At 43.0% G+C, this 26948-nt stretch overlaps 1 protein-coding gene across 1 annotated transcript in view; it reads left to right on the top strand.

The window, feature by feature from the left end:
* mau2 (MAU2 sister chromatid cohesion factor) overlaps window positions 1-26948 on the top strand; it is a 69690-nt gene that overhangs the window by 19194 nt on the left and 23548 nt on the right. Inside the window, exons 5-14 of the mRNA XM_072243989.1 lie at window positions 4891-4985; window positions 6494-6521; window positions 8748-8903; window positions 9776-9922; window positions 15653-15743; window positions 20349-20452; window positions 20969-21046; window positions 23674-23739; window positions 25136-25219; window positions 26687-26736. Of these exons, the coding sequence (XP_072100090.1) occupies window positions 4891-4985; window positions 6494-6521; window positions 8748-8903; window positions 9776-9922; window positions 15653-15743; window positions 20349-20452; window positions 20969-21046; window positions 23674-23739; window positions 25136-25219; window positions 26687-26736 (899 nt within the window). The remainder of the gene's footprint in view (window positions 1-4890; window positions 4986-6493; window positions 6522-8747; window positions 8904-9775; window positions 9923-15652; window positions 15744-20348; window positions 20453-20968; window positions 21047-23673; window positions 23740-25135; window positions 25220-26686; window positions 26737-26948) is intronic.

The following is a 26948-nucleotide window of genomic DNA, read 5'->3' as shown; positions in this document are numbered from 1 at the left end:
TTTATGTCACAAGTGTTAAACTGAGAGCTTAACCGACTCTGATGGACCAGCAGACATTTCAGAGGAAAGCCTGAAGTTGTTATTTGCAGTGACCCGATCCAAACCTCATTTCATGAAGTTTGCAGCAGCTTCCATTTACTCCTCTACCGTAGCGCAACTCTCAAACTCTTTGCCTGCCACTGCCCCAAGGAGATATTAGATTGTGTGGAGGGGGAGAGAGCTCAAACGAAGTGTGTGGGAGCAGTCAGCACATTTTGCACACCACAGTCCCAAGGAGACATTGGATTGCACATAATTAGGCAATTAGCAAGTGCCAAAAAAGGTGGGTTTAGTGGAGTGGCCATTAAGTGAGTGGGCCAGTGTCGAAGAGGGGAGTTGAGACTTTGGTTCAGAGGCTTCCCTGAGGAGAGGTGTAGGTAGTAGGTATTTTTTCATTATTTATTCTTATTGCACATTTAGAGCCGAGGGAGTGCTAGACAGATATTGCTATGCTCTTGTGAGATGTGGGAAGGCAGGGAAACTTCTAGTGTCTCTGACAACTATATCTGCAAAAAGTCCATCTAGCTGCAGTTTCTAACAGATCATGTTAAAGACTTGGATTGGACCTGGATGAAATCCAGATCATTCAGGAGGCTGAAGGGTTGACAGACAGAACATATAAGGAGGTGGTTACACCCAAGGTGTAGGAATCAGGCGCCTGGTGACTATCAGGAGGGGAAAAGGGGAAAGGCAGCTCTGTGGCCATTCCCCTCTCAAGTCTCTGGCGCTGAGCCTGACTCTGGCTCAGAAGTGTGGGTGAGGGGTGGTGAAGAGGAGGCAAGCTGTAATGATGGGCTATTTGTTGGTTAGGGGAACAGAAAGGAGGTTCTGTGGATGAGAATGAGATTCACAGATGGTTTCTTGTCTCTCGACTGGCAGGGTTGGGGACAACTCAGATCGAGTCCACAGCATTCTTAAGTGGGAGGGTGAGCAGCCAAAGGTTGTGATCTACATTTGTACCATTGACACAGGTAGGATGGATGATGAAGTCCTGCAAAGTGAGTTCAGGGAGTGAGGTGCTAAGTTGAAGGGCAGGATCTCCATGATTAGGATCTCAGGATTGCTACCTGTGCCACCTACTAGTGAGGCCAGAAACATGTGACTACGGAGTTGGTGCAAGAGGGAGGGCTTCAGATATTTGGATCATTGTGCTGTCTTCCAGGGAATGTGGGACCTGTACAGAAGGGACCAGGTTGGGGAATGATATCCTAGCGAGCAGGTTTGCTAGTGCTGTGAGTGTATGTGGGTGGTGTTTACAACTAGATTTACAGGGGAATGGGAACCAGAACACCAGAACAGATAATCGAGAAATGTTATTAAGTCAACATACAAGGTCAGGAATGGAAAGGTTGAGCATGGTGGGACTAATGTTGTATTTCAATATAGGAGTATTGTAGGAAAGACAGCTGAGCTTAGCGCATGGATCAGCACGTGGAACTAGACATTGTAGCCATAGTGAGGCTTGTTTCCAGAAGGGGCAGGACTGGAATTCCCAAACTGTAAAAGGGCTGGATGGGAAAGAGTTTGTCAATTGTGTTCAGGAAAGTTTCCTTAATCAGGATGTAGAAGTTGCAATTAGAGAGAGTGCAATACTAGATCACTAGGGACCGAGACGGGAGGTGACAGGTTTTTGTAAGGGAACACTTTGCATCTAGTGTTCATAATGCCAATAGTCTCAAGGTGATTATGGAAAAAGGTAGGTCTGGTCCTCTGTTTGAGATTCTAAATTGGAGAAAGACCGTTTTTTGATGGTTTTGGAAAGGATCTGTTAAGTGTGGATTGGGTCAGGCTGTTTTCTGGCAAAGGTGTACTTGGTAAATGTGAGGCCAAAAGTGAAATATTTGAGAGTACAAAGGTTGTATGTGCCTGTTAGAATAGGTTGGCATCTCATCTTCTAGGGGACCAGTTTCGTCCCATGCCATCCTTTTGGTCTCAATATATCTGTAGAAGCCTTGAGGATTCTCCTTCATCTTGCCTGGTAGAGCAACCACATGCCTTCTTTTAGTCTTACTGATTTCCTTCTTAAGTGTTCTTCTACATTTCTTGTACCTCAAGTACCTCAATTGTTCCTATACCTGCAGTGCAGCATTTTTTCTTAACCAGGGGCTCAATGTCTCTCAAGAACCTGTTATCTTTGCCTTTTATACTGACCAGTGTCAAAATGGCTGTTGTGATGCATCTGAACTCCTTTTGGACTTGTGCTGAACTACAGAGGACGGGGAGGAGGTCTGACCCCTGTACACATATCACGCAGGCCCACTGGTGTGTGGACATACCCTGGTGCTCATGAACCAGATTCCCAGCTATGGGTAACTAGCCCCACTGCCTTGTGGGCAGACTCGGGAGAGACGAAGGCTATGGGAGTAAACCCAGACAGCAAATCTGAAGTGGAGCCCCTAAGGCGGCTGGAGGTCATTGAATATCCTTCCAGCAGCTCCTGCAGCCAAGCTGGTGCCAAACGTATTCCTTCATAAGCTTTCCTTTGGACCATAGTGGTGAGGCCAAGAGGGGGCTCTTAATGACTTGGCATCTCAGGATCTCCATTGCTTCCGCCCAGGCTTGTGATGGTCATCACCACCCATTGTCCTTCAAGATGAGGTAGTAAATTGGATTAGACAGAGTTGTTCTGGATGGTTGCCTCTCTCAGTGGAGTTTTGTGACATGGCGTGCTGGAGGGATAGGTGCTGTGTCCATTGTTATCTATATCAGTGATTTGGATAATGTGGTAAACTGGATCAGCAAATTTGTGAATGACACCAAGATTGGGGGTGTAGTGGACAGCAAGGAAGATTATCAATGTTTGCTGTGGGATCTGGACAACTTTGGGGGGTGGGGGGAATGAGCTGAAAAATGATAGATGGAATTTAATGCGGACCAGTGTGAGGTGTTGCACTTTGGGAGGACCCGTGAACAGTAGAGTACTGAGGTGTGTGGTAGAACAAAGGGATCTGGGAATGCAGGTCCATTATTTGTTGAAAGTGGCGTCGCAGGTTGATAGGGTTATAAGGTTTTGGTGCATTGGATACAGGAGTTGGGATGTTATGTTGAAATTGTGTAAGATTTTGGTGAGGCCTAATTTGGAGTATTGTGTGCAGTTTTAGCCAGCTCCCTACAGGAAAAGTGGAAATAGGATTGAAAGGGTACAGGTAAAATTTAGAAAGCTGCTAGGACTTGACCTAGTTTTAGGAAAAGGTTGAGTAGGTTGTGACTTTATTTCCTGGAGCATAGGAGAATGAGGGGAGATTTGGTAGAGGTATGCAAAATTATGAGGGTATAGATAATGTAAATGCAAACAGGCTTTTTCCACTGAGGGTCCTGACGAAGAGTCTCGGCCCGAAACGTCGACTGTACCTCTTCCTAGAGATGCTGCCTGGCCTGCTGCGTTCACCAGCAACTTTTAATGTTTGTTGCTTTTTCCACTGAGGTTGGGTGAGACTACAACTAAAGGTCATGGGTTAAGGGTGAAAGATTAAATGCTGAGCATTAGAGGAAACTTCTTCACTCAGATGGTGGTGAGACTGGAACAAGCTGCTAGTGGAAGTGGGGTCGTTTTCAACATTTCAGAGAAATTGGATAGGTACGTGGATGGGAGGGGTATGGAGGTCTATGACCCGGGTACAAGTCTGTGGAACGAGGCAGATTACTGGCTCTGGATGAGGGGAGAGAGATTTTCACAAGGTTAGAGGGTACCACCGTAAGAACATAAGCTTTGTCACTCCTGCTCTGCCATGGCTGACCTGGCCATAGACTCAGCTCCACCTACCTGCCTTTTCCCTGTAACACTTAATTCCACTGCTGTAGAAACATCTAACAGTCTAAAGTATATTTAATGAGGCAGCTTCCCCGGACAGTAAATTCCACAGAATCATTTTCACTAGTCTCTGGGATAAGCAGTTTCTCCTCATCTCTGTCCTATATCTACTCCCTTGTATGATTGTTTCAGTATTTGGAATTTGTCAGTAGCCTGTGTCGGAAGTTATCGGAAAGGTTCACATTCGACTTCAGTCATTCCATAATTGCTGAGGGAAATTGTCCGAGCCTAATATTCCTGCCCAGCGACCTTCTGATGAAGTTTATTGATAGCCATATAGGACCTTGGGATGGATGGCCTGGTTTTTGAATGAGTAGGTGGAGGTGGCAGTCTAGCTGCCCAGTTCACTCCATGTGTACCCGTTCTTTTGGGTGAAACTCATCTACATTGTACACCATGTATTTCTACATTTTCTGTTGGTTGTCTGTCGTATTTGATTATGATAGGAAACCTGTGTGGGAAAGTTTTTTAAATGGAAAAACTGTTCAGTGAGCCAGTTCCATTCTCTCAGCCTTGGACATTTTGAGTCAATTTGTACGAGTAGTCGTTGCAATTGGTTGCAGTGGGTGACCATGATTTCTCTTGTGCCTCATTATGCCTGTTTGTTGTGCTCTGAGTGTTGCAGAGCCACCTTCCTGGCCATTGGATTTCACTGTAGAACTTATCTGCCCAGTTCACCAGAGCTGACTTCACATGCTCAGACAGCTGTGTCCCTATCTCGCCGTGGTATAAGTGCTTCTGGCTACCTTCACTTGGTTTAACACACCTGTCAAAATAATGTACTGGGGTGTTGCCACAAACAGCTACTCGGAGCCACAGGTGAGAGCTGAGTGTCTGGGGGGGGGGGGGGGGCCAAAAGTGAGTGAGCTGCCCCAGAATGGACATGACGCATCCCTTCACCAGAGGTGCTACTCCTTACTGGGCATCCCATACACCCAACAGTCAGAAGAAATACCCACATGTGCTCCATTTTTTATATTTTAAAGGAAGGAAAAAGTTAAAGCACTCTTTTAATTCATCTTGTTTTCCTCTTTTGACAGCAATTGCACACGTTAGAAAAAGATTTGGTTTCAGCATGTGATCTCTTAGGAGTTGGAGCTGAGTATGCAAGAGTAGTGGGATCAGAATATACCAGGTAAGCCCCAAATCTCTGCGACCAACAAACAGCTGCCAAAATAAACCAAGCCACAAGCTTTTTATTTTAATAAGTCCAGGTACTGGCGATCAAATCTTACCACAGCAGCTGTGGAAGTCAACATTTTTCTATAATCTGGACTCTGGAAACAATTTAAATATTAAATGACCTTTATCTGTTGCATGTACATTGAAACATATAGTGAAATGTGGTATTTGTGTCACAGAACATAGAAATCTACAGCACAGTACAGGCCCTTCGGCCCACAATGTTGTGCTAGCCATGTAACCTACTCTAGAAACTGCCTAGAATTTCCCTAGTGCAGAGCCCTCTATTTTTCTGAGCTCCATGTACCTATCTAAGAGGCTTCTCAAAAGACCCTATTGTATCTGCTTCCACCACTGCCACTGGCAGTGCATTCCACACATCCACCACTCTCTGTATGGAAAAATTTACCCCCGACATCCGCTCAGTACCTATTCCCAAGCACTTTAAAGCTATGCCCCCTCGTGTTAGCCACTTCAGCCCTGGGAAAAACCTCTGGCTATCCACACGATCACCATCTTATACACCTCTATCAGGTCACCTCTCATCCTCTGTCACTCCAAAGAGAAAAGGCTAAGCTCACTCAACCTGTGTCAATGACCAACACAGTCTGAGGATGAGCTAGGGGGTGGCCCGAGTTGTCATAGCTTCCAGTGCCAATGTAGCATGCCCACGACTTACTAGCCCTAACCCATACATCTCTGGAATGTGAGAAGAAATGGGAGTACCCAGAGTAAACGCAGTCACGGGGAGACTGTACAAACTGCTTACAGGCCACAGTGGGAATCAAACTCTCACTGACACTGTAATCATGTACATTAACCACTACACTACTGTGCCACCCTTTAACAGTAGAAGAGAAAAGAAAAAGAATGGGAAAAGGCAAGCAGATTGTGTTGGAGAATTTACAAATTCCTTTTATGGACAGCGCTGGCGCTGTAATCAGTTACACTACTGTACCGCCCTTTGATTAATGATGACTTCAAGAACGACTGGATTATCATTAAAATCCCTGGTGAATATTAGTGAAATGGATGGAAGAGAATCTGGCACTTGTGTAGAACTCCATGTCCACTATTGCTTGGTTACCTCTTAAATTATAACTCAATTCAAGCACAGTTAAAGATGACAATACCTGCTTAACTTAACAGCAAAGCCCAGCTCCCAAAAAAAAAATTAACAAAAATATAGTCATCCACATTGAGTTTGGAGTCTCAAATCGGACAGAGCAGGTAGGTGGAGTCTTCAGTAATGCCCTGCTTGACAGTTTGCTCCTGTAGAGCTACAGCTGTTCCTCAGTGCTATCCTGGGATGTCACCCTGGACACTCTGGTCAGTTCTCTGCAGCAGGATTCCAGAAAATCTCAAATGTATTTGTGAATTTTCCCCAGAGAGGTTTAACATTTTGCGTGTCTTTTATTGAAATAAGTGCCTAATTAGAAATGTAAACTACTTCTCTTGCAGAGCACTCTTCCTCTTGAGCAAAGGCATGGTAAGTGTTTCTGATTCTTATAATTACTGACTGACTTTACCATCTGTGCTCATCGCAGACAAAATGAAGGGAGAATCCCTTCCTAAATAACAGTCAGCTAGAGGGGAACAGGACTTCGAGGACATATTAACTGCAACACAGTGAACTTCAGCAGGAGATCTAGGTGTCTGGGACTAAATGTCCTTGCAGTTCTTCAGCGGGGCTTGAATTGATCAAGCCAAGAGCATTGGTACTGATGAAATTTCGGAGTTATTTTTGCCAAAAGTCAAGCTGAATCTCTTTAAACATAAAACACAGAAAAGCACAATACAGTACAGGCACCTTTTAACCTACTCTAAGGTCAATCTAACCCTTCCCTCCTACATAACCCTACATTTTTCCATCATTTATGTGCCTATCCAAGAGCTTAAATGACCCTAATGTGTCTGCCTCTGCCAACACCCCTGTCAGGGTGTTCCATACACCTATCACTCTGTTTATATATTAAAAAAAAATTAAAACAAGAACTTGTCCTATACTTTAATGACCTTAAAATTATGCCACCTTGTATAAGCCACTTCCACCATGAGAAAATGTCTCTGGCTGTCTACTCAATCTGCGCCTCTTATCATTGTACATCTCTATTACGTCACATCACATCTTCCTTCACTCCAACGAGAAAAGCCAAACAAGAGAAATCCTGCAGATGCTGGAAATGCGAGCAACACACACAAAATGCTGGAAGAACTCGGCAGGCCAGGCAGCATTTAGGAAAAGAATATAGTCAACATTTTGGGCAGAAACGCTTCGGCAGAACTCAGCTGAACCAAAAGAAAAGCCATAGCTCAATCTATCCTCATAAGACATGCTCACCTGGTTAATGTGCTCTGCACCCTCTCTAAAGCTTCCACATCCTTTCTATAATGAGATAACCAGATAAGGTGAACACAGTATTTGAAGTGTGCTCTAACCAAAATTTTATACAGTAGAGCTGCAGTATTACCTCGTGTCTCTTGAACTCAGTCCACTGACTAATGAAAGCCAACACACCATACCCCATCTTAAACATCCTATCAACTTGCATGGACTCCAAGATCCCTCATTCCTCCACACTGCTAGGAGAGCAATGGTCAAAATGGTTTCCTTGTGTTGTCATAGTGAGGGGGAAAAGAAATCATTTTTAAATCGGTGGGGGGGGGGGGTGCTTGATAAAGAACTATAGATGCTGGAAAACAACAAATGCTGAAAGTATTTAGTGTACCAGACAATAACTGCAAATGGAAATGGTTAACAGTTCAGGTCAGAACTTGAATGGTGTCCGCAGCTGGTTCTGTTTCCCAAGTGCTACCTCAATATTCCCAGCATTTTCTGTAATTATGCAGTTTATGTAGAATTAGCTCAGATGTTCAAAGCTGCTACCATAGTGTCAGTGGCTGGTGTTTCCCAGAGCTCATCATTGCTGCAAGATCAATCATACACAAAATGCTGGAGGAGGTTATCTATGGAAATGAATGAACTGTCAGTGCTTCAGGCTGAAGCCCTTCATCAGAACTGGAAAGGAAAGAGGGTGGGGGGGAAGAAGCCAGAATAACTAGGTGGTAGGGGAAGGGGGTGAAGTAAGAAACTGGGAGGAAAAAATTGTTAAAATGAAAAAGCTAGAGAGAAAGAAAGCTGATAGGAGAGGAGAGTTGACCATGGGAGAAAGGTGAGGAGGAGAGGCACCAGAGGGAGGGGATAGGCAGGTGAGGAGAAGTAAGAGGCTGGAGTGGAGAAATGAAGAGAGAAAGGAAGAAAATTACTGGAAGTTGGAGAAATCATTGTTCTTGCTGTCGGGTTGAAGGCTACCATCAGATTGATTGATAGATATCTAAACCAGGTCAGTTCCATAAAGTGCCAGGAACTGCAGGTGGGTGAGCTACCAAAGAAAATTCCTTCAAAGGATAATGTTTATGTAAGGCAATTCTGTTCACACATTTCAGAGTGAAAGTACAGGGCATAATCTTCAAAATGACAGTGGGTAGTACCGAACACTGCAGTTTATAGTAAGGTGTCAGTTACAGAGCAACATACTCAAAATGCTGAAGAGACTCAAAAGGTCAGGCAGCATGTATGGAAGTGAATAAACTGTCGATGTTCAGTTCCAGAATTCTATTGGTGATGGTCAGTGGAAGTGATGTTGGTTATTTCCATGACCGTTCAGGTTGTGGCTGAGATGTTTAAGTGATGTGTTCTCCCATTGGTCCCCAGCTGCTGTTGATGGAACGGAAACTGCAGGAGGTTCATCCTCTGCTGACTCTATGTGGCCAGATTGTAGAGAACTGGCAGGGAAATCCCATACAGAAGGAGTCTTTGCGTGTCTTCTTTCTGGTACTACAAGTCACACACTACCTGGATGCAGGGCAGGTGAGCAAAGCGACTTTATCTACAGAGTGCCAGGACTGTTAAACCTGCATTATAGTATAATCTAGCTGGTTTCTGTCAAATGGAATTCGTAGCAACGTTGTAGATCTGCAAGGTAGAGTACTAAAATTAGTCAGACATGGTTGCACCCATAGATACAATTAATTGATGCAGCTCACAACCAAATCAGGTTTAATATCACTGGCATATGTTGTGAAATTTGTAGTTTTGTGGCAGCAGCACATTGCAATACAGAATTTTAAAAAACTAACAATTACAGTAAGTATATATGAAAAAATTATTTAAATAGTGGGGAAAATAGTGAGGTAATATTCATGGGTTCATTGTCCGTTCAGAAATCTGATGACTGAGAGGAAGAGGCTGTTCCTCAAATGTGTGTGTGCCTTCAGGTTCCTATACTACCACCTGGATGGTAGCAATGAGAAGAAGGCATGTCCTGGCTTAGAAGGTCCTTAATGATGCCATCTTTTTGAAGCATCACCTTTTGAAGGTGTCCTTGATGTTGGGGAGGCTAGTACCCATGATGGACCTGGCTAAGTTTATAACTTTCTGCAGCTTTTTCCAATCTTGTGTAGTGGCCCCTTCATACCAGATGGTGATGCAACCAGTTAGAATGCTTTCCATGGTACATCTGCAGAAATTTGTGAAAGTCTTTGATGACCTACCAAATTTCATCAAACTCCTGATGAAATACAGCTGCTGTCATGCCTTCTTTGTAATTACATCAGTATGTTGGGCCCAGGATAGATCTTCAGAGATGTTTGTATAATATTTCCACAAAATATACTTTTTTGAGATGCAAGCAGTTTGAAAAACAAAAACAATTGATTAATAACAGATAATGTGTACTTCAGGTGAAAAGCGTGAAGCCCTGTCTGAAGCAGCTGCAGCAGTGTATTCAAACTATCTCCACATTACATGATGACGAAATCTTACCCAGTAATCCTGCAGACCTCTTTCACTGGCTACCCAAGGAACATATGTGTGTCTTGGTTTATCTGGTAAGGAAGTTCTTCAGAGGTTTGGGGTTAATAAGACTGCAACAGAAACAGGAGTTGACAAGGACTTATTGGCCATATGGGAAGAAAATTCTTTAGATTCACTACTCTGCATGAAGTTATTTTTTTTCTTCTCTGCGTCTTCATGTTCAGCCTCGTAAATATTTTCATCTGAATGATATTACTCCTTTTTGTAAATTCCATAAATCCTTGGTTGACTCTCACCTCCTTGCAAATCTACCATTCTAGTAATCAGTCTGATGAACATAGCTCTTTCTCCATCACCTGCCAGTTTGTGGGTAGGAATGCTAGACTTGTACATGGTATTCCAGCTGCAGTTTCACCACAGTAACATACTTTTCCAGTAGAATAGTCATTTGCTATTTGTTAATATTAAGTCATCAATATAAAAAGGTCATCTTGGTACCTCTAAATACTAACTTTCAGTTTTCATTTTAAAAAAAAATATGCTTTTTTACTTTTAAATCAGAGTGGATGAAGCTCTACATTATATTCGATCTGCATGTCCTTCCCTTTGCATCTTGTATCTCTGACTTGAATCTTTTCATATAAACAAAGACAGCTGATAAATAATGGATAATGTGTACTCATCTGGCAGCAGTTCCGTGTCCTGTGTGCCACCCAGCCTGAATGTATTACACTTGATATAGGTTGAGCAGCTGTAGCCTCTGCCGCCAATCCCTCTGGAGTCCCATACGTCACAACGTTCTAATCAGAAAATAACCTGTTTGCTTCTAATCTGCTTTCTCCGCATATACCAAGTCAAACTAAAATTTATTATCAAAGTGTGTACTTGTCACTATTACCTGAAGATTCATTTTCTTGCAGGCATTTACAGGAAAATCAAGAAACAGAATAGAATTTATTAAAAACTGTAAATAAAGACTGATGAACGTACTAAAGAAGACACATTGTGCAAATAGAAAAAAACAGAGAAATCCATGCCATATTATTCCCAATCCCATGTTCTCTTTTGTGTCACCTTGTCAAAGACACTTTAAAAGATCCAGCTATCTAAGGAATACGTGAATATGGTGTATTCTAGTTATATTCACAAAATAAACATAACATTTATCAAAGTACATTTCCTTTCCATAAAGTTGAATCTGCCAAGTGTGTTGTCATCTAGTGGCAAAATGAGTTACTTGTAGCTGCTTTAAAAGAAAGAAACTATCATTTTGTATTTAGGGTGAGCCTCTAAACCCCAGTCTAGAGCACAAAATCCAGGTGAATTTTATACTACAGTGTGGAAGTGGCTCAAGAAAGTAACATCCATCATCAAGGACCCCTCCCCTCCATCCAGGCTATGCTCTTTTCTTACTTCTGTCATTGGGCAGGAGGTATGGGAGCCTTGAGGCCACACCACCAGGTTCAGGAACAGTTATTACTTTACAACTATCAGGCTCCTGATTGGTCTGGATAACTTCACTCACCTCAACTCTGAACTGATTCCACAACCTATGGCCTCGCTTTCAAGGATTAAAATTCTTATGGTCTCAATTTAGCAATCGGTCTAGTGAATCCATGTTGGTATAATTGCATTAGCTGGTAGAAATTATCTGTAGTTCTAGTTTTCATTTTTTCCCATCAGCTGTCTGAATGAGATTGCCAGGTTCCTTCAATGTAATCTTTAAATATTACTCATCTTGTGACTGAAGGGAAATCCTGATGCTAGTGAAACTGTGAATAACTTTTGCCTGTGCATGTGTATGTAATACCACAATTGGAGGCAAAAGCCCAGAATTTCTTCACAAGGGCTTCCTGCTTCCCCACACCAAAACAAACACTTGCCTTCCTTAGGTATGCTGGTGAGAGATTGCTCAAGGAATCAGGCTTTAAACTGAGACTCTAAGCAGGGTCATATCACAGAAACACTCCCAACACCAGTGAAGCCATGCTCCTTAACCATTCAAATCTTTTAAAATTAAATGTAATGTTCATTATTTAGAGATACAATGCAGACGAGGTCCTTCTATTTAACCCTAACCCAATCACAGATCTAATTTACAATAACCAATTAACCAACTAACTGATGCGTCTTTAGACTGTTGATCGTGTGGATAACCAGAGGCTTTCTCCCAGGGTTGAAATGGCTACAAGAGGGGGCATATTTTTAAGGTGCTTGGAAATGGGTACCGAGGGGATGTTAGGGGTAAGTTTTTTCCCACACAGAGTGGTGGGTGCATGGAATGAACTGCCAACAGTGGTAAAGGAAGCAGATGCAGCGGGGTCTTTTAAGGGCTTCTTGGGTAGGTATATGGAGCTTAGAAAAATAGAGGGCTGTGCGCTGGGGAAATTCTAGGCAGTCTCCGGAGTAGGTTACATGGTGGGCCCAACATTGTGGGCTGAAGGGCCTGTAATATGCTGTAAATTTCTATGTTGTGTGTTGGACTGGAAACCTGGAGGTCACTTCCATAAGTTGTAAAAATATTAAAGATGAACTGCAGAAAACAGTAAAATGCTTTTAAATTGATCCCCTCAATTCAAAACATGTAAATTCCTGGAACATACTCTCCTTTGTATTGGTCCTGTCTGCTCTTCCCATGCTTTAGTGAGCAGATGGGAAACTGCTGCAAGTTTGTGGGCTGCATACGAACACGGTTTCTAAAAGAAAATCAGGATTTGTGTGGCGTAGAACAGCTGTTCTCCACAGTAGCATAATGGTTCGTGCAGTGCAGTGCATTACTGCTCGGAGCATTGGAGTTCAACCCCGGTGTCCTCTATAAGGAGTCTGCACGTGCTCCCCGTGGAATACATGGAATTTCTCCAGGTCCTCTGGTTTCCTTCCATGGTCAGAAGGTATACCAGGTAGGTGAATTGGTCACTGTAAATTGTCCCATGATTAGGTTGGGGTTAAATTGCGGTTGCTGGCCAGTGCGGCCCGAAGAGCCTATTCCACACTGCACACACACAGTACTGCAGGAACTCAGCAGGCCAGGCAGCATCAATGGGGGGAAAAAAGTACATTCAACGTTTCAGGCCGAGACCCTTCAGCAGGATTGGAGATCACTAAATAAATGAAGCTCAATTCCTTTTAATAGAAGCTTCTAGATATAGGGGTTGTAGCCTAGTGAAACAGGAGGAGATTTGGTTCTAGTATTTTTCATTTTCAGTGTTTGTAGGAAGCAAACTGGGGAGGGGATAGTTAAACTGACTTTCTACATGGGGGGGGTCATATGAATGATTAATATCTAGAGGTGACAAAGATGATTGCGGGTAGGACAGTGGTATCGTCTGTACGGACTTTAGTAAAGCATTTAACAGAGTCCCTTATAGTACAAACGTAGATGGGATCCATAGAGAGTTAGTGGATTGGATTCAAAATAGCCTTCACCATGGAGGGTGAGGAGAGATGTTGCGTCTTGCACAGAGAGCAGTAGTTGCCCTGAACGCATGACCAGGAGAACTGATGGAAGCATATATGACAGGACTCTTTATAAGGCACTTAGACAGGGAATGGAGAGATGTGGACAATGTTCTGGCACACGAAGTTAATTTAACTTGGCACAATGGTCCGTATAGATTTGGGAGGTCCTGTTCCTGTGCTGAACAGTTCTACCGTATGTTCTGTTTTTGTTGAGTTTAGGCTCATTAACCTCAATCGGCATATGTATCCCTGGCAAATGTCATGAAATGTTGTTTTGCTTCAGTACATTGCCATACATAAAAAACTAAATTATTATAAGATGTACAGTGTCAACAATTTACTAAAATTAAAAACCAAAGGTATTCATCCTTTTTAAATTACTACGCTAACTTTCCTCAGGTGCAAGACTGTATATTACCTTACCAGCTCACCTGATTTGTTGATGTAGAAAATTGGAGAATCACCTGAATAAATACCACTTCTCTCTAAGGTGCTAGATTTTCAACAGACCAAACCAAAAATGATGACAAAAGGGTATTCTAGGCAAGTCAGGGAAATGATAATAGAGAAGTACAAATCTGGGGAAGGGCGCAAGTCTGTCTCAAAGGCATTGAACATACCTTGAGCCCAGTGCAGTCCATCATGAAACCACAGCCATACGGTCTAGGTCAGGCTGCCCCTCTAAACTTAGTTGCCAGAGAAGAAATGCACTTGCCAGAGGAGCCCCTGTGATGCCAACAGTCACGCTGAGTTGCAGAAGTCAGTGGCTGCGAATGGAGATGAAGTTCATGGCTCCACAATCTAAGGCCTTGCACAAAAAAGGGGACTTGTGGCAGAGTGGCAATGTAGAAGCTGTGGCTGGAAAATAAACATATCCTTGCCTGTAAAAACTTCACAAAGCATCACTTAGAAGATACCATAAAGAACATCTTGTGGTCAGATGAGACTAAAATGGAACTTATTGGCCCCAACACTAAGAGGTACATGTGGTGTAAATCTAATACTGCGCATCAGCCAGGTAAACCATCCCTATTGTAAAGTATGGTGGAGGTAGCATCATGCTATGGGAATGCTTTTCAGACTGGAAATCTGGTCAGGAGTGATGGCAAGATGAATGCTGCTAGATACAGAGAGCTCCTGGATAAAAACCTGCTAGCCTCTGCTAGAAAGCTTAAACTGGGAAGGAAGTTTGTCTTTCAGCAGGACAGTGACCCAAAGCAACCATGGAGTGGTTTCAAATGAAGAAAATTGATGTCATTGAGTGGCTGAATCAGAGATCCTGACATTAACCCATATCAAACATCTCCAGCAAGACCTCAAGATTACTGTCCACCACTGCTTCCCAACTAATCTAGCTTGAGTGATTTTTGCCAGGAGGAGTGGGTAAATTTTGCTCCATCATGCTGTGCAAAGCTAACAGACTTGGCCAAAAAGACTACTGGCTGTAATAGCTACAAGTGGTGGTTCAGCTAAGTACTGAGCAAGTCAAGTCACTTTTTATTGTCATTTCGACCATACTGCTGGTACTGTACACAGTAAAAACGAGACAATGTTTTTCGGGACCATGGTGCTACATGAGCAATACAAAAACTACGCTGAACTATGTAAAACAACACAGAAACTACACTAGACTACAGACCTACCCAGGACTGCATAAAGTGCACAAAACAGTGCAGACATTACAATAAATAATAAACAAGGCAATAGGCACAGTAGAGGGCAGTAGGTTGGTGTCAGCAAAGGGAGCGGGGACGAATACTTTGAAATTGCTGACATTTCAGTTTTTTATATTTTTTATTTTTTCATGCTTTATAACTTTCCTTGTAAGTAGTGCAAAAAAAGGAGGAAAAAATAGTGAGGGTAGTGTTCATGCCTGTTCAGAAATGGGATGGCAAAGGGGAAGAAGCTGTTCCTGAAATGCTGAGTGTGCCTTCAGGCTCCTGTACCTCCTACCTGATGGTAGCAATGAGAAGAAGGCACCTCCTGAGTGATGGTGGTCCTTCATGATTGGTCCTGCCTTTCTGAGTCACTGTCTTTGAGAGGATACTGATAAAATTGTTCTGTCTGACTTCAGCACTGCCTCTCTCTTAAGTTACTCCATTCATTTCATGTTCATGTTACCAGTTATAGTGTGGCACTGTGAATCTGTCTCACTGAGCTTGCACACCTTAGTACTTACTGCCCCTTGTGCCACTGGCATTTAGGGCAGCAGTGAAAGTCCTCTATCTGTCTGAATAGAAGCATATTCTTCATTGCTATTTCTGTAACAATGCACTTCTTAATGCTGTGTATAAAATTATTGGGTTGAAATGCATGGGAGTGATGTGGAGTTTCTTGTGTTTCAGGTGACGGTTATGCACTCCATGCAAGCTGGATACTTGGAGAAAGCCCAGAAATACACCGATAAAGCACTCATGCAGTTAGAAAAGTTAAAAAGTAAGTCCTTGCAACTGAAAATTTGGTTGTGGGTTCTGGTAATTATGTGTCTAAAATGTTTACAGTCTGTTCTGGAACTTGGATTCCATCCGTCCACACTTGGGTTGAGCTGTTAGGACACAAGATACCGATGGGGACGGATCTGTCACTGTGCAATACCAGGGTGCAGTACTGGTGGAGCAGATGTGTCACCTTGTAATGCCTGGGTATGGAACCGGTAGGGATCGGTCTGTCACTGTAACGCTGGGGTAAGGTACTGATGGGGACAAATCTGTCAATGTATAACATTTGGGCACAGTACCACTGGGGATGGGTCTGTCACTGTACAATACTGAGGTGTGGTATCAGTGGGGGTGGGTTATCGCTGTATAACACTGGTAAGCTACTGTTGGGATGGTTCTGTCACTGTACAGCACTGAGGTATGTACTAGTGGGGATGAGTCTGATGCTGCATAACGCTGGGGCAAGGTATTGGGGGCTGGTCTTGTGTACTGGTGACTGGAAACAGTACTGATGTGTTGATATATGCAGAGATACATATTGGTGGGTTTGTATTTTGGGGTAGTGAAGCACTGGTCCATTAAAAGATAATATTTGAGTACAGTGCTGAAGGAGACTACATCTTCTCATTTTGAACACTGGGCAATCACCGTCTGGCCCAAATTGCCATTAGTGTTAGAACATAACACAATCTTAAAAAATATGTTTGCTGTATGGGTCTAGATTCTCTCAAAGGATTCTTTTTTTATATATAATTTTTATTGAGTTTTCAAGTGATACATGAGAAAAAAAATCTACCCTCCCCCCTCCCCTTAACCCCCCCCCGATATATACTCCTACCTAAAAAGAAAAGAAAGAAAAAAAAAGGAACCGCCTGAATATTGGAAGGTTTGCACATGTTCCATGGGATAAAAATAAATTTAATATATATTTATTACTTTCCCCCAAGGAACCCAGATCTTCATCATCGGAGCTATAAGTAAGGGCTCCAAATATTCAAAAATGTTACATATTTATCTCTCAAAATCTAAAACATTATTTAGCTTCTCAACTCTCATAGTTCCCTGGGGAATCTCTTTGAACTTCACCATGTTGCTATGTGTTTCCCTCCCAATCATCCAGGCAAAAAGAAAAAAAAGATAAGGTACAAAAAAAGAAAAAACAAAATACCCCCCCACTAATGTGAATGAAAAGATACACAACACTACCCCCCTCCATTGTGCAGGTCATGGCTATTGCCACGCTTGCACACATGAATAACGTAGCGATTGCACAGTGTTTCTTCCAGCTCCCCCGTAACAAAAAATTATATATATAGAAAAAAATTAATATTATTATTCCCAGCTAATATTCCTCAAATTTTAACCTTTCTTCCCCTCTCTCATATAATTAATAATATATTTATATATTCATCCACCTAAAAATTCAACAGGCCTAATCCTTGATCCAGTCTTCATCTTCAATCCATCTCACTCCCCTAAGTTTGTTCTTGTATCTGGTGAATATTCAAAGAATCTCGCACAAACTCCTCCGCTTTCCGGTAATCGTCAAAAAATCTTTTTTCTCCACCAGGCAAGAAAATCTTCAAGGTTGCAGGATAACACAATATAAATTGATAACCATGATCCCATAGGGCTTTTTTCACTGGATTAAACTTCTTCCTTCTTTTCAAAAGTTCATAACTTATGTCAGGGTAGAAAAAAATTTTCTTCCCTTCTATCATCAGTGGCCCTTTTCTCTTCTTGGCAGCTTGGGCAGCCGCCTGTAGAATCCTTTCTTTGTCTTGAAATCTTAAGAATTTGATTAAAATTGATCGTGGATATTGGTCATCTTGTGGTTTTGGTCTCAGAGCTCTATGTACCTGCTCAATTTCAATTGATCGGTCTTCCTCTTTCATTTGCAAGTTTTTCGGGATCCATCTTTGAAAAAATTCTATTGGATTATCTCCCTCTATACCTTCTTTGAGACCAACAATTTTAATGTTATTACGTCTACTAAAACTTTCCAACATGTCCACTTTCTCCAAGAGTCAATTTCTTTCCGTGTTCCAGACAAGCACATTATTTTTTGTTTTCTCCACTCTATCGTTAATATGCTCGATTGTTCTTTCCATCTTCTGAAGCTTCTTATCCATTTTATCCTGTCTTTTCATAGCTTTATCATAGCACATCTTCATGTCTCTAAGCTCTGTTCTTAATTTTCTTAATTCAGCCGTTAACTGCAATAAAGCCTCTCTTATGTCTCCATCGTCTCCTTTTCTTCCAGTTCTTCCTCCTCTTCTTCATCTGTATTCTCTGCGATATCCAATTCTGACTCTGAGTCACTTTCAGTTACGGTGGCCGTCGGTTCTTGTAGTTTAAATTGTGTCGATTTGCGCATGCACAATTCCGGCATCTTCTTCCGAGAGACCGCTACCGCCGCCATTGCTCCCCGTTCTTCTACGCCAGAGATAAAATGCGTCTCCTCTGAAGGAGATCCAACCTGAATCCAAGGCTCCATCGCTGCAGTAGGCCCTTTTTTCTTCCCATCTTGCGGCGACTTCACAACAACAGACTTCTTCTGTTGCGGTTTACAAGACATGTCGTAGAGTAGTCTTATGAAGTTGGATGTCCAGTCCTTATATACTTCCATCCCCCATCAGGAAGGTCTTAAAGCTCTACGCTTCTTTTTGGATTCCAGACCTAATCAGTTCCCCTCTACCACCACTCTGCTCCGTCTAGCGGAATTAGTCCTTACTCTTAATAATTTCTCCTTTGGCTCCTCCCACTTCCTCCAAACTAAAGGTGTAGCTATGGGCACCCGTATGGGTCCTAGCTATGCCTGCCTTTTTGTTGGGTTTGTGGAACAATCTACGTTCCGTGCCTATTCTGGTATCTGTCCCCCACTTTTCCTTCGCTACATCGACGACTGCATTGGCGCTGCTTCCTGCACGCATGCAGAACTCGTTGACTTTATTAACTTTGCCTCCAACTTTCACCCTGCCCTCAAGTTTACCTGGTCCATTTCCGACACCTCCCTCCCCTTTCTAGATCTTTCTGTCTCTGTCTCTGGAGACAGCTTATCCACTGATGTCTACTATAAGCCTACTGACTCTCACAGCTATCTGGACTATTCCTCTTCTCACCCTGTCTCTTGCAAAAACACCATCCCCTTCTCGCAATTTCTCCGTCTCCGCCGCATCTGCTCTCAGGATGAGGCTTTTCATTCCAGGACGAGGGAGATGTCATCCTTTTTTAAAGAAAGGGGCTTCCCTTCCTCCACCTTCAACTCTGCTCTCAAACGCATCTCCCCCATTTCACGCACATCTGCTCTCACTCCATCCTCCCGCCACCCCACTAGGAATAAGGTTCCCCTTGTCTTCACCTACCACCCCACCAGCCTCCGGGTCCAACATATAATTCTCCGTAACTTCCGCCACCTCCAACGGGATCCCACCACTAAGCACATCTTTCCCTCCCCCCCGCCCCGCTTTCCACAGGGATCGCTCCCTACGCGACTCCCTTGTCCATTTGTCCCCCCCATCCCTCCCCACCGATCTCCCTCCTGGCACTTATCCGTGTAAGCGGAACAAGTGCTACACATGCCCTTACACTTCCTCCCTTACCACCATTCAGGGCCCCAAACAGTCCTTCCAGGTGAGGCAACACTTCACCTGTGAGTCGACTGGGGTGATATACTGCGTCCGGTGCTCCCGATGTGGCCTTTTATATATTGGCGAGACCCGACGCAGACTGGGAGACTGATTTGCTGAACATCTACGCTCTGTCCGCCAGAGAAAGCAGGATCTCCCAGTGGCCACACATTTTAATTCCACATCCCATTCCCATTCTGACATGTCCATCCACGGCCTCCTCTACTGTAAAGATGAAGCCACACTCAGGTTGGAGGAACAACACCTTATATTCCGTCTGGGTAGCCTCCAACCTGATGGCATGAACATCGACTTCTCTAACTTCCGCTAAGGCCCCACCTCCCCCTCGTATCCCATCTGTTACTCATTTTTATGCACACATTCTTTCTCTCATTCTCCTTTTTCTCCCTCTGTCCCTCTGAATATACCTCTTGCCCATCCTCTGGGTCCCCCCCCCCCCCCCCCGTCTTTCTTCCCGGACCTCCTGTCCCATGATCCTCTCGTATCCCCTTTTGCCTATCACCTGTCCAGCTCTTGGCTCTATCCCTCCCCCTCCTGTCTTCTCCTATCATTTTGGATCTCCCCCTCCCCCTCCAACTTTCAAATCCCTTACTCACTCTTCCTTCAGTTAGTCCTGACGAAGGGTCTCAGCCTGAAACGTCGACTGCACCTCTTCCTACAGATGCTGCCTGGCCTGCTGCGTTCACCAGCAACTTTGATGTGTGTTGCTTGAATTTCCAGCATCTGCAGAATTCCTGTTGTTTACGAAGTTTATAAGTAGTTTTCGGAAAGTATTTATTAACTTTACTTTGTTTAAACGGTACTTTGCTGATTTTCTATGGGAGAGCTGGATTTACACGTCTCAATCCTACATCATCACGTGACGCCCCCTCTCAAAGGATTCTTAAAACTTTCCTTAATCTGTAATGTAGTTATATATTGTATTCTAATATCGAATCTTTTCTGTTACGTAGTGCTGGACTGCAGCCCCATTCTCTCCTCATTTCAAGTCATGTTATTGGAACACATCATCATGTGTCGACTTGTAACGGGCCACAAAGCCACCGCTCTCCAAGAGGTTTGTATCCTTTCTCATATCCTAGACAACATCAGGAAATGTACCATCAGGTGAAGTGTTGAGGTGGGCATAAGTAAGCTTTAACATTGAGTGCCCGAGTTCATATCTTTTACCCATTTAGTTCAAATGAAACTCTTCCTGGGACAGAAGCATCTTGAACTTATTTACTGATGTCAACAAAGCAAAGCATCCTAATTTTGCCAAACTGTACTGACCAAAGGCTTGGTTTTAAAAAATGTTTAGGGAGTATTTATGGGAACAAGACAGTGAAGGATAATGCAGAGCTCCACTTGTACGGTTGCTCTAAACACTTTCTAGAATGAGTTAATTCTATCTCTTAAAAGAAAGCATTTTTTTTCTCTGTTTTCAACCAATTTCTTCTCTTTACTCGTAGATTTAAAATCTCTCCTTTTCTTTCTCACGCCAATCAGCAGATATTCAACCAGATTCAGTTTCTGGTTTGGATATAGATTCTAACGTGTTGGTTATTGCAATCACAATTTTGTATCTTGTCAGATTTCTCAGGTCTGCCAACTGTGTCAACAGTCTCCCAGGCTATTTTCCAACCATGCTGCCCAGCTTCACACACTACTGGTAAGTAATGAAACAGCACATTGGCTGATGATTGATAAGCTTCTGTTATTTATTAGAAGATGCAAGACTGTGAATGCTAGAATCTGGAATGTAAACAAACTACTAAAGGACTTCAGCCAGTCAGGCAGCATCTGTGAAGGCAGAGGGATGGCCGATGCTTCTGTTTGTGACCCTGCATCAGGACTGGAGTCATGACTGTCCCTTGCTGTTTATCCCAAGGAGTTCTCTAGTAGCTTGTTTTTACCTCGTTATTTATAAGTTGTACTGAGTGAATCAGGTCACACTTAAATGTTGGGAGCTTATGTCCTACTGTGTTATAGGAGCAGAGTTAGACCATTCAGTCCATTGAGTCTGCTCCACCATCTCCTGCCTATTCCCCATTAACTTTGATGTCCTAACCAGTCAAGAACATATCAACCTCTGCTTTAAGTATACCCAATGACTTTGCCTCCACCTGTCTGTGGCAATGAATTCCACAGATTTCAGCATGCTGTGGCTAAAGAAATTCCTTCTCATCTCTGTTCTAACTGGCATCCCTCTTTTCTGAGGCTGTGCTCTCTGGTCCTGGATTCTCCCAGAATAGGAAACATCCTCTCCACATCCACTCTTATTTCCCTTTCAATGTTCAATAGGTTTCAATGAGATTCTACTTCATTCTTCTAAGCTCTAGCAAGTACAGGCTCGGAGCCATCAAACACTCCTGCTATGTTAACCCTTTCAGTCTCAGTATCATTCTCATGAAGTTCCTCTGGACCCTCTCCAATGCCAGCACATCCTTTCTTAGATAATGAGCTCAAAACTACATACAGTACACCAAGTGCAGTCTGACCAATGCTTTATAAAGCCTCAGCATCACATCCTTGCTCTTAAGTTCTAGTCCCCTCGAAATGAATGCTAACATTGCATATGCCTTCTGCTTTTAATTGTGGAAATCCTAATTCTGACAGTATCTGAATGACTTCCTAGTTCAGCCAATTTGAGAGCTTTGCCCACTCAGTCAATCTGTCATATCACCTGGAGGAAGAAAGCTTCTGGGATTATTATACTGTTTATTAGTTTGACTTTACCTGGCTCTGCAGTGCTCTCCAGGCACTGCAGAGAAAACCCTACTCAAAGTAATGAATATGGCCCAGTCAGTCACAGATAATGTCCTTCCCACCATTGAACACATCTACATTGAGTGTTGTCACAGGAAAGCAACAGAATCAATCATCAATGACTTCCACTGTTCAGGACAAGCTGCTTTCTCACTGTTGTCATTAGGAGGAGGTATAGGAGCCCTAGGACCCATACCTCCAGGTTCAGGAATGATTATTATTCCTCAACCATCAGGCTCCTGAACTAGTGTGGCTAACTTCACTCAACTTCACTTGCCCCATCACCAAAATGTTCCCATAACCTCTGGATTCGCTTTCAAGGACTCGTCTCATGTTCTTGATAGTACTTATTTATTTATTTTTGTATTTCCAGAGTTTGTTGGCTTTTGCATACTCACTGTTCAGATGGTGCGGTCTTTCATTGAATCTGTTTTGGTTATTCTATTATGGATTTATTGAGTATACCTGCAAGAAAATGAATCTCAGAATTGTATATGGTGACATAGATGTACTTTGGTAATTTATTTTAAACTTCCATACAATATGGGTGGGGATCTTGGAGGATGCCTTTGGTCTATTTGAAATGGATCAGGTCATGGGAGGTCTGCTGGACCCTCTCAAAACCACTGACCATAGCTCTGCAGGACATCTGCCCACATTTCCTTCTGGAGCAGTTTGTCATGCCTAGTTAACAGGGATGAGCTGGAGCAGAGCTGCAAGGTAATGTTGCAACCCTATATAGATCTCTGGTTAGACCACACTTGGAGTACTGTGTTCACTTGAGGTCCTTTCCTTACAGAGAGGATGTGAAGCCTTAAGCGTGCAGAGAAGATTAACCAGGATGCTACCTGGATTACAGAGCATGTCTTATAAGGAAAGGTTGAGTGAGCTAGGGCTTTTCTCTTGGAGAATGAGAGGCAACTTGATAGAGGTGTATAAGGTAAGGGGTGAAGATAAGACAGTCAGATGCTTTTTCCAAACTCAAACGGCTAATATGAGGTGTTATAATTTTAAGGTGATTGAAGGAAGGTAACAGGAGGAATGTCAGAGATAAGGTTTTTTTTAAACAGTGGTGGGTGCATGGAATGCCTTGCCAGGGTTGGTGGTATAGGCAGATAAACTAGGGACATTTAATTTAAAAACTCTTAGATAGGTAATTGAATGATAGAAAAGTGGAAGGCTACAGGGAAGGGAAGGGTTAAATGGACTTGAAGTAATTGAAAGGTGGCACGGCATCATGGATGAAGGGCCTGGACCATGTCGTTGTGTACGATGTTCCGTGCATTTCCTCTAACCACATGGATTTTCATGTATTCAAAGTTTTTGCCTCTGTAACTGTTGCTGTTTTTATGGAGGTGAGTGCAGTTACAATTAAATAATAGATGTATTAATTATTAGTGATTGTGGCAAATTAGCTCTTCCTCCCTTTGAGAAATTCTAACTGCCTGGGCAGTTTATGCAGGTTGAACCTGTTTGCCAGCAATCAATTTTGGTAGTGATTTCTAGTCTCAACTATTGTTTCTCCTGCAGGGTTTGTACTGCATCTCTATAAACTGCATGGACAACGCTGAGGCACAGTTCTCAACAGCACTTCAGGTATACATCTTCACAGCTATAAACACTGAGCAAGCACTGTCTGTAGAGTCTGCTTGGTATCATTCAGGTGCCCGTTATGTTGCTGAATTTTAGGAAGATGGGTGTCTTAAAGGTTTGGTCTTGATTGAGTGTAATATCTTTACCACTTGAAACAGCAGAGCTGAAATTATTGACTGCTACCTAAAGTAAATCATTTTGACCACAAACACTTGTGTAGAGCTATTGAGTAAATGCTCCCAGCCAGACAGTTGCTTCAGTTATGTCCATAACTACCTTCCAACACAGCCTAGTTATTCCATATGTAACTCTTGCTTTGACTAGCAGCTTAATATGGGGGGGGGGGTGATGAACCCCAGCATGGTCAAACTTAAGAAATCTCGTTTGGGTGGATGCTGCGTGATGTGTCCCGTTACAAATCAGTACCCCGAAATAACAAAGAGTACACAATATGCGATTAAGCGATTGAGCTTTATGATTCTTACTTTGACTATATGGTTAATAAAGAAAACAAAGAAAAAGGGCCCATTCTCATGAAACAGTCCGTTGCGCAATGTTGGAGCTCACTGATAAGCCGGTCGTCCACCATCGTCACTGACCTTCGGACCCGCACTCCAAGTGCACTCCATCCAATGGGCTACCAACCCTCTCCATTCATGTCTTCTCTCCTCATCTCTCCCCGGCAAAAGACCGCAAAAATCTCTTCCAGACTCTCAAGAAAGAACAGCAGTTCTCTCATTGGATAGCCCCAGCATTCCAAACCCTGTTATCTCTAACCCAAATATTGCTGCTATAGAGAAACCATTACATTAGCAGTGAAACCTTACACCAGGTTACACGTGTAGATTCGGTCCCAATGTATAACCTGGCACAGGCAAGAGTGGTTGTTGGGCCCTGATTTTCATCGACAGAATTTTCTTCATGTCTTCCGGTTTGGTTCTGTATTTGCAGAATCAGGCTACCTTCCAGTGATTGGACTGGAGTAACTAGGAGCGGTGGCTGTAGATAAGGTGTAGAAAATCTTCTGTTTAATGATAAAGATTAGTTAGATTACATTGAAATGTACCATTTGCATCAATAGCCAACACAGTCCAAGGATGTGCTGGGGGCAGCCTGCAAGTGTTGCCATGCTTCCAGCGCCAACATAGCGTGCCCATACTTACTGACCCTAGCCCATATTTCTTTGAAATATGGGAGGAAACTTGAACACCTGGAGAAAACCCACGGGGTCACTGGGATAAGACAGGGTATTGAACTCTGATTGCTGGTGCTGTCAATCACTACTACAGCACTTGTCATCTTACGCTGTCCATTAAGATTGAGCTGTTTCATTGCCAGCTACTTAGAGGCACGATAATCCACAAGATAAGTTATTCTAAATCTGCTCTTGTTATTTTAGCTGACCACACATCAGGAGTTGTGGGCATTCATAGTCACAAACCTAGCCAGTGTCTACATTCGAGAGGGAAACAGACTTCAGGAGGTGAGGAGATCGCTGCATATCCTTCTGGCATGAACTCGCGGTCAATCTTGGGGTTTCATTTCTGCAGAACTGGAATTTCTTGTGTTTTGATTTTTGATCAAAGCAGGCAAGATGCTAGAGGAACTTGATAGGTCAGGTAGCATCTATGGAAATAAACAAGACCCTTCAGGCCCTTCCTTAACAAGGATCTCATCCTGAAACGTTGTCTACTTATTCATTTCCAGAGACGTTGCCTGACCTGCTGACTTCTTCCAGCATTTTGTAAGTGTTACTCTGGATTTCCAGCATCTACAGAATATCATGTTTATGATTTGATTTCATACCTGATTTTGTTTCTCCTGCAGCAGAACCATTGGCTGATGAAGCCTACGAGATGGGACATGTTTAGTGTATGTTGTGATCCTGGCAGTGTGCAATGTTATTGGTCATTGTTGGTTGTTTTAACATTTTGTAGAATAGAAAGGTTGTGTCAAATGCCTGTTGGGAATGGAAATGTATTGTTCCCATATAGAGTGGGGTCGGGGGCACACAAGATGAGTCAATGGTGTTGTGTATAACAAATCAACATTGCACTGGAAATTTATCTATTGTAGCCAGTGGTTTTGTGTATGGAATGGCTTGCAATCTGCATTACAAATATTGATATTGGGGATCCCTCTGACATTAGTCCTGGTGGCAATCTCACCGACCCTGCAGCTTGGTGTTTAGTAACAGAAACAGTATGGTAATAAGTTCAATGTAAAACTGATTTAATCTGCATTTATATCTCAATATTATGCTATGGTGACGTTCCCTACACTGCAGGTACTTTGAGGGGTATCTGAGAAGTGAAGAGCGCTGAAATAGTATGTTTCACTTGCGACAGTTTGCCTGGTGTTATTGCATCTTGTAGCTGAAAGGCCAGAACAATATTTCTGTCAATTTCATCACTTGGCTAAATCCTGCTGATCTCCATTTTATTTGCTTCTGGTCCATACCCTGTATTCTCGCTGAGGTTCAGAAGAATGAAAGGGGGGGTGATCTCATTGAAACCTAGTGGCTATTAAAATCTTTAGATAGAATGAATGTGGAGAGGATGTTTCCTCTAGTGGAGAGTCTAGGACCAGAGGGCACAGCCTCAGAATAGAAGGACAGCTGAGGAATCATCTCTTTAACCAAAGGGTGGTGAATCTGTGGAATCCATTGCCCATGATAGCTGTGGAGGCCAAGTCATTGGGTATAGTTAAAGCAGAGGTCGATAGGTTTTTGATTAATCAGGGCGACAAAAATTGCGAGGAGAAGGCAGGAGAATGCAGTTCAGCCATAATGGAATAGTGGATGAGAGTCAATGGGCTGAATGGCCTAATTCTAATTTGTCTTTTGGTCCACATCAAGTACACTTCATTTGCATGGTTGGGTGAGAAGTGTTGTATCCTGGTGGTACTAGAGGTTAGTTTTTCTGTTCACAAGTTTTCCTCTTCATTGTAGCTATACGGTCTGCTGGAAAGAATAAACCCAGATCACAACTTCCCCGTCAGGTAAGTGAAACATCCGTTTCTGCTGATTCACAGAGAAGGGTTACCTTCTGTAAACATGGAGATTGTTTTGAAGATGGAATTGTGATGGTAGAGAGGAGTTAGCCTTGCAGTTGACTGAAGAATTTGATCTTGGCATGCTTGATGGGATGACGCAACAGAAAACAACATGAGAGATTGATGAAGAAGACTCGATTAATGGATTGTGGAAACAC

This window comes from Mobula birostris, chromosome 26 (genome assembly GCF_030028105.1).
Source record: "Mobula birostris isolate sMobBir1 chromosome 26, sMobBir1.hap1, whole genome shotgun sequence".
NCBI lineage: Eukaryota > Metazoa > Chordata > Chondrichthyes > Myliobatiformes > Myliobatidae > Mobula > Mobula birostris.
Note: the sequence above shows the minus strand (reverse complement) of the source record. Positions and strands in the feature narration are given on the sequence as shown.